The sequence below is a fragment of the Charadrius vociferus genome, unplaced genomic scaffold (assembly GCF_000708025.1).
Source record: "Charadrius vociferus isolate BGI_N301 unplaced genomic scaffold, ASM70802v2 scaffold636, whole genome shotgun sequence".
Lineage (NCBI taxonomy): Eukaryota > Metazoa > Chordata > Aves > Charadriiformes > Charadriidae > Charadrius > Charadrius vociferus.
The window spans coordinates 1,791,508-1,799,466 of NW_009649189.1; the positions used below are offsets into that span (position 1 = coordinate 1,791,508).

Below are 7,959 nucleotides of genomic sequence, written 5' to 3' on the forward strand. Positions count from 1 at the left end.
ATCCCTCTGTGTGGGATTATTGTGCTGAAATGTCAGTATGTGAAGAGCAGGAGCCTGGCGTTCAAGGGCATTGGTTACAGAGTGAAAGTCCCTGGAATTGTGGCTCTGTGTCACATACTGATGCATTTTCATGCTATAAACCAAGTCACTTGAAAGACCAGAGGTGGCTTCTCTGGCTGAGCTTGGCAGAAAACATTCTCTTCCAGGCTGGAAAAGCTAGGGGTGCTCATGGGAAGCAGTGGGTACTAGGGAGCACCTCTCTAGTTCTGGTGTTGTGGCTTGCGAGTTTTTAAGGCAGCCCTACCAAGCACGAGGTGTACTCTGGATTGATCTTTCTTAAATCTGTGCAGCGCTGAGGCCTGAGGCTGTGGGCTGTTCCTGCAGGCAGGCTCTGTACCCAGCCCTGAGCCAGCTTCCTGGCAGAGAAGGGGTCTGTTGCAGTGCAGCGTGGAGCAGGAGGAACAGACTAGGTGGTGTGCTGTCTGTATCGCTCTGCCCCTTGACACTGGGACCGGGAACAGCTACTCCAGTAAGCCAGCTGGGCTGACTCTCCTGCTCTGTGTCTGGTGTTTGTGTCAAAATGACACATCTTTCTTTTGGTGGGCTTGGGTGGTAAATATTCCTTGTATTTGCTGGAAAATGGAGGGTAGGGGACAGCCTGGTATTTCACATAGTGACTGCAGCAGGTTGAGGAAGGGGGGGGTGGTGTCCTGTTTCCTTGAGGCCATGCTGGGAAGGGTGGGCATACTGCCTGCAGTCAGTGGGGAGTGTGTAGGGTGGCCTCCATGGGCCACCATCGAGGTCACTCCTGCCTGCTGGAGATATGTTCTGTGCTGCCTCTGACACATGGGGGTTGCTGTGCACTTGTGAGGTACCCTCGGTGCTCTTTGCCCTCATATACTTCAGGCAGCATTTAGTTTTGCTGCTTAGTTTGGTCAGAGGAGGGGAAGCATGGCATGCAGGGTATGGAGTGATGCTTTGGGGCATCCAGTCTGGCAGTTTTTAGGGTGGTATAATGTATACTTCTCTCCAGTGTCACCTTTGCTCTGGTCAGGCCTGAACACTCCTCTGCTCCAGGAATGATTTCAGGAGCTCGAGCACAAAGTGGCTGGAGCTAGTCCAAATGCGCAGCCTGACTGCCAGCTCCCAGCATGCCAGGTTTCTGCCCCTTTGTCTTCTTGTGTCAACACTGTTGTCACTTTCTGGTCTTTCTCTAGTTTTTTCCCCAGATGGAGAGGTGCCACGAGAAACTGGATTTCTTAGGACTTTCCTTTAGCCAGGCGAGCGCAGTCCTTGTGGGGTGCCTGTGTAGCACAACTGCTTGGGGAAATACAGCAGGGCCAAATCCTGACAGCAGTGGTATGACAGCAGGGGCTTGTGCAAGCTGTACAAGCCCACCAGGATCAGAAGGTCAAAGTGGAAAAGGAGGGGAAACAGGGCACAAGTGGGGCTGATAGGATGTGCAAGGCTTGCTGCACAGGGACCTACTCTGTACTTAAACCCCATGTTCTACCTCTCCTGTGGCAGTGGCTGAGCAGTACTGTTGTCAAGAGGTCCATCAGTGGGATGCTGAGCAATCGGAGAGGGCTACAAAGCCGTCTTCAGAGAGGGAGAAGTGCCGGGCAGATCAGTGAGAGCCATGAGGAGTTTGCTTTCCCTCACACTTGCTGCGAGAGGGCATAGGCTTGTTCACTGCTCCAGCACCTCCCTCTGGCAGCTGGATCTGAACCCTGCAGCACAGGATAAAGCTCTGCAACTGTCTGTGACCTTGGCTGTCTTCACACCTCAGGGACAACAAGGACAGATCCTCGGGGCTACTGAGCCACAGAAGGTAATTTCTGTGAGAGACAGAGCCCATCTTTCTGCAGCTAGGGGCAAGGCAGCCATGGGTAGGGGTCACAGCAGGGAATGGCTTCCAATCCCAGGTCTACTGCGGGTTTTGCCTCCATCTGAGGATGTATCCAGTTACTACAAAACAAATCTCAATAATATACTGCAGTCACAGCTGTTATACAGCCCACTCCTGGCCTGTGCCCTCAGGGCGGTGAGGATGGCAGTTTCAGCTGGGGAGGAGCTCACCATGAGTTGTCGGCATCTTGAGGCTTTGCTGGGAGGAGTGTGGTGTTCACACTGAGGATCTCTTCCTCCTTTCTCTCAAGTCCACTGGGGCCACTTTTACGCTTTTCTAGCACATCCTACCCCTCTCTCCATTGCTCTGCAGCTCCACATTACGTCTGCCTTTACAATACGTGATGTATACATTCTGGATCCTGGTTCTTTGCTCTCCTACCCCTGACACCAATTTTTGCCAGCTCTTAGATTTGTGTCACTGAAAGGAATTGCCCAAGGGTGAGTTGGTGGTGGGGCCTCAGCTATCACCCTATGCCCACCCCTCCAGGTCTGTACTGCTCTAGCCTGCACTTTCACCCCAGGGTTTATTCTCTGTAACTTCTTGTTACACATTCCCACCCTTGAATTACTACCAGCAGCGGCACCATGCAGCTGTAAAAGGGAAGCAAAACTAAAACTAAGCAGCTAATGGCCACTTGGTAATTAGATGCTGTTACAAACTAAGTAAATAAAACAAAAGCCAGATGAAGCCTGGTGGCCCCAGTCCCGAGGCCTTGCAGGCTTGGTGCGGACCCCATTCCCCAGCCTGTTTTCATGGGCTGAGGTCTCTGTAACCACAGGCTTGGGGTGCTGAGCTGCTCACCTCTACTGCTGGGTGGTGCAGCTTGCAGGCAGGGGGTCACAGTGCCTCATTAAGGCCTCTTCCCTCGATCTGTAGAAGCTGGGCTGTTCTTGGGGAAGGAAGGGTCCTGGCTGCTGGCAGGTTTTGGGAGTGCCAGCTGGGCTGGGGGCATGAGAGGCAGAGACAAGGAGCTGCAGGCTGGGTGAGCAGGGTCCTGAGCAGCACTGGAGGGGTGGCCACCATTCCCCCCTCCTCCAAGAGGGGCTGGCCTGGAAAGGAGAGGGCTGAGGGAACAGACCTTGGGACAGCCCCAGACCTCACCTGCCCTGGGGTATATCGGCAGAGCTCTGCACCCCAGTCCTGCTGCTGCTGGGCCTGCGGTGGCTCTGCCCCCCCACGGAAGGGCCACATGGTTGGCAGCACCTGTGGAGGGGGGGGGCAGCTCTCAGTCCCTTGAACAGCATCCCCTGCGGCAACTCCTCTGTTAATAGAGTTAATTGTTAATAGAGTTTCCTTGGTTAACAGCCTTGCTGCTTGCACAGTGCCTGCTGCGCAGGGGGGCCCAGCTGGGGCACCGTGCCACCACACCTCGCTGGCCCCAGCCTGGGGTCTCCTGGAGGCTGCCCGTGCTGAGGGCACCCCTTCTTTCCTAGGTGTCCTGGCCCTCCTGGGCTGGGAGCTGCTGCTTACCCAGCCTGGCTTCCGAAAAGCCACGCCTGGGGTAGCCAGGGAGGCCACCCAGCTGGCAGGGCCATCTCCCTGCCTGCCACTCCTGGGTTTGGCTGCACACCAGCTGGCAGAGGGGCTGAGCTGGCCCCCGGCTGCTGCCTGGCCCAGTGCAGAAGTGAATGCAGGTACACACCTTGTGGCAAGGCTTCCTCCTCTTGCCTGGGGGTGAGTGGGGGCACGGTGCCCATCCCCCCCCCCCCCCCCCCCCCCGCTGCTGGTATGGTGGGGTGCACTCTGTTAGACACCCACTGCTGCCATGTTTCCCAGAGGCACAGGGTGCACTAATGCTGCACATACACTCTCCACTGGGGCCACTGCAACTGGGGACTCCCACACCCACTTGGGGCAGTACATGCTCCAAACTGGACAGGACCAACTCCAGGGTCGGAGGAACCTCCCCAGGGCAGGGGCTCACCTTCCTTGGCAGGTTCCCAGTGGTTAAAGGACTTTGGCTGAAGTGGGGTGGTGGCCAACCCAGCAGCACCATGGGGCTGCCAGGGCCTGTCCACTGCTACCTGAGCTGGGCAGGCACCCAGGTGTGCTGCAGGGCTCCTATGGACAGAAAGCCATTGCCATCACACCACCGCCTTGGGGTCCTTTCCTCCTGAGCCAAATGCAAAGGTGGCCTTCCTCTCCCAGGTGCACATCCAGATCCCCAGGGAGAAGCCTTGTGCTTACCCACCCACCCCCCCCCTTGGGGGGGCGGGCTCAAGACTTCATAGCTTGACACAGACACACATCACTTGGGTCCACGTCTCCATACTGCACCCACAGTTCTTGTCATCCCACACAGTGTCCAGTGCAGCCCTTGGGGTACCTGAGGCAACTGTCTGGGAGACCCCAGGGCATTGGGTAGGACAGAGCTGCCTGTGAATCCCAGTCCCCTCCAGACCCAACACAGATGGTCCCACATGGACCAACTGGCCTTCTAAGTGCACCTGCTTGGCCCCCTTATTTCCCTGGATAGTTTAGCCCTGTGTGGCTGGTACAGGAACCCAGCCAAGGTCTAATGCCGTGGTTGCCAGCCTACTACAGTCCTTCCTCCTGGGACATGGCAAACTGAAGAGCCTGACTGTGGCAATCAGGCATGTACTGGCACCTTTTGTTGACATGCTGAGCCCAAACTGAGCCTGATGGGACCCAGGAAATCAGAAGGTGGTCCGTGAAGCCCTGTGAGGTTTCCAGTAACTAGCATCTCCTCGCCTGCCAATAAAGACACAGTGGCTGGTCCCCGATTCATCCTAGTCTTAAACCTGTTTTAACTGGTTATACTGGATTAGTGGCTCCAGTCCCACAAGTGAGGGCTGGAGTTTGGTGAGGTATCCGCAGTGGTCGTGGGCTGATCAGACACTGCAAGCCAACAGTCCATATTTTGGGGTGCTTTGTAGTCAGAGCCAGAGCCTCTAGCTGCTTTGGATGATTTCTAAGCACTCTACATAACAGTGCCAAGCTGCAGGGTGGGCAGGCAACTGGGAAAGAAGTAAAAAACGCTACCACCAGACGGGGCTGAAAGAACAAGAGGAGTCTGAAATCAAATCAAAAGCTAGAAACAGCACAAGAGACACCCCAGAGCAGGGAAGAAGTACCCCAGGTGCTGCAGCTGGAGGAACTAGGCCTATTGCCTCCAGTGCTGTCTCACCATCCATTGCATGAAATTAAGGAAAGCAAAAGAGGAGCACAGGATGAAACAGGGTGAGTTCAGGCCTCCTGCTGCCTTTTCCAGTGGTGGCTGAAGTCAGGGCTAGTGCAAGTGGATGGGGAATGGGTACTAAAAACACTGCACAGAGGCTGACGAGACCATCTGCTGTGGAACCTTGAGCGAGCCCAGCTGGCTGTGGGGTATAACCCTTCATGGGGGTCAGCGCTTGGCTGATGGCACAAGGCATCTCTGGTTACCATAAGTCTTCACCATGGGGGTCGAGGCCAAACTGCTGGGAGATGGTCCCTGACACCTGCCTGGGGGGAAACTCACTCACTGGGCTCTCTGCTCCCCCCTGCCCCTTGTAGGGGCTCTTGCCTTCCCCAGGGTGTTGATGGGCTGAGCCAAGTGCAGGTGCAACACCTGGGGGCTACCCAGGCTGGAGGACCCTCCTTGACTGCCAGTCATCTCCAAGCCTGGCAAGTGTTCCCCCACAACCACTTCCCCTCTGCCTGTCTCATCCTTCCGTTCATAGCCAGAGCCAAGGGTGTAACACAGAGCATGGAAAAGAGCCTTTATTTAGAAAGCACATGGCACCCAGTGCTCCTGGGCCCTCTTCCCTGCTATCTCCCACCCAAGTGAACCCACTGACATCCTGACAAACCACCCGCCCCCACCTCCTGTCACTGTTCCTCTTGCTGAGGGATGCAGAGATCTCCTCCCCCAGCAGCTTCCCAAGCGCAGGAGCCGCTGCCACGGCACCCGCCGCATCCCGACCCTGGCCAAGCATCTCCATCCCCCTGTGAGCATCCACCCCCGTGCCTTCCCAACAGACACCACAGCCCCTCGGAGCTGTGCCTACACCATGCACCCACCCCCACATGCTCCCTGGCCAGGGCGTTCTTGCACAGCCCCTGTGGAGGCACAGGGCCAGATGTGGGGACATGCCCTGTCCCTGCACTGCTGCCAGTGACTCCTGCTTGTGTTGTGGCAGCCGCTGCTGCCTGCGGAAGGGCTGGGGGCTGAGCAGGGGGATGTGTCCGATGAGGTGCAGGGGCGAGCCTGGGCTGGGGATTTCAGAACAGGGAGGAGCTGGCTGGTGTCCCAAGGCTGGGAGATGGTGTCTGGGAGGTGCAGCCGGTATGGCAAAGGGCACAACGGCCTCTGAGGGGATGAGAAATGCGGGCACAAAGCCGTAGGAGAGATCAAAGGCTTTGGGGGCTACTCCACTCTGCAATGGGGCAAGGCGGGCTGGTGCTGGGCTAGCCAGGTCACCTGGGTGCCCTGCAGGGGCCCTGCCCACCTGGCCCTTCTGCAGCAGCTCCTGAAGTTTCTCCAGCTGCGTCCGGCACACATGGGACCGTGTGCGGCTCTGGCAGAAGGACTCCAGAAAGGAATCGAGGGGCAGGTCCTGGGCCAGGAACTGCTCTATCTGTGCCTGTGAGATAGGCGGTGGGACAGCGTCAAGCCAACAGAGCCATGGGACCATGGAGGGAGCCCAGATGGCTGAGCTCCCCCCCGGCCTCTTCTCCAGGGTCTGGCATGCCAGGAGGGCATGGAGAGGAGTCCAGGGCCCAGGTGAGGAAGGCTTGGCAGCACAGGGGTCTTGCCTGACTCACCTCCGACTCTGCCTCAGAAGCATCAAGCTTGGCTTGGAGGTGATCCAGGGCGCTCTGAGGGCTCCACTTCTCCAGGTATGCCTCTGTGTCGGGAGGGGATGGGGCTGCCAACAAATCTCCCCCCAGATGCTCCCACAGCTGGGGCTGCAGTCTTTCCCAGCCCCAAGCATCAGCTCCCCCCACCCTTGAAGTGAAACCCCCAAACATGTCCCTGGAGCCACCTGCACACCAAGGTCTGCATCCCACCATGGCATCAGTGCCAGCTGAAGGCTGGATATGTCACAGGCAGTAACACCCCCCACTGCTCCTGATCATGGCCGGGCCATTTCCCTGGCAGGTTTGAGGGTGCTGAGCCCAACCAGGCCTTGGTATTAATGTGGGTTGCTCTGGCTGTGCTGGGTTTTGCCTTGTCCCATTGGCTGCGCACCACTCACCCAGGCGCTGCTGCTTGTCCCAACATGTCTCTCGTATCTCCTGCAGCTCCTGGTACTTGATGGCTAGGGAAGCCTTCCCGTCCTCCAGCTGCGGGCGCAGAGACAGGTTCACCCTGGCCAGGGTGCAGTTTGACGCCAAACACATCTCCCTCTCCAGCTGCAGACCCTGAAACTGTGGGAAGGGGAATGGGGGTGGGGTGTGTCAGCACTGAGAGAAATGGGCAGAACCAGTCAGACCTGCTGGGAGGGGGTCCGTCTCCATCCAGGGGCAAACCCTCTCCTCCTGTATACTGTCCCCATCCCTCTGCTCTGCCTGAAAAGGGGGTGCATCCTGGGAGGGATGCAACGGCTGGACCTGGGCTACCCATGGTACAGGGCAGCTTACCCTGAATGTGGCCAACCCCGCAGCTGGCTACCCAGCCCCCTTTGCAGAGGAAAGGACTCCTTAGCTAACAAGGATGTCAGGAGAGAGACGCACACCCACTCCCGCTGCACACATCTTCCGCCCATGCAGAGTGGGAAGCAGAGCGTGGTGCTGGGCTGCACTTTGAGAGGCTCTGGGGAAATATGCTGAAATCAGGCTGAGAATGATTTCAAAATAACCTGATCCCATTCCCACAGGAACTGCTGGAGCCGGGGAGCACTCGGAGCTCATCCCAGCCGCAGGGAACGAAGCCAGGCATGGAAGGCATGGGGAGGGGGTCAGGGCCTCCCAGCCTCCCCCGGATTTCGGGACAGTGACAGCAGCGGGGGCAGCAGCTGTGGCCCCACTCTGGGTTTTGGTGACCCGCGGCTGCTTGGCAGGCGATGGCTGCTGAAACCCCGAGCAGCACCAGGAGCCCCAGG

At 57.7% G+C, this 7,959-nt stretch overlaps 1 protein-coding gene across 1 annotated transcript in view; it reads right to left on the bottom strand.

The window, feature by feature from the left end:
* Positions 1-4,911: 4,911 nt before the first annotated feature.
* Positions 4,912-7,959, bottom strand: part of VPS37D (vacuolar protein sorting 37 homolog D (S. cerevisiae)) — a 3,730-nt gene continuing 682 nt past the window's right edge. The window contains exons 2-6 of the mRNA XM_009888899.1: positions 7,114-7,285; positions 6,680-6,762; positions 6,364-6,498; positions 5,318-5,373; positions 4,912-4,927 (exon numbers count right to left, since the gene is read on the bottom strand). Of these exons, the coding sequence (XP_009887201.1) occupies positions 4,912-4,927; positions 5,318-5,373; positions 6,364-6,498; positions 6,680-6,762; positions 7,114-7,285 (462 nt within the window). The remainder of the gene's footprint in view (positions 4,928-5,317; positions 5,374-6,363; positions 6,499-6,679; positions 6,763-7,113; positions 7,286-7,959) is intronic.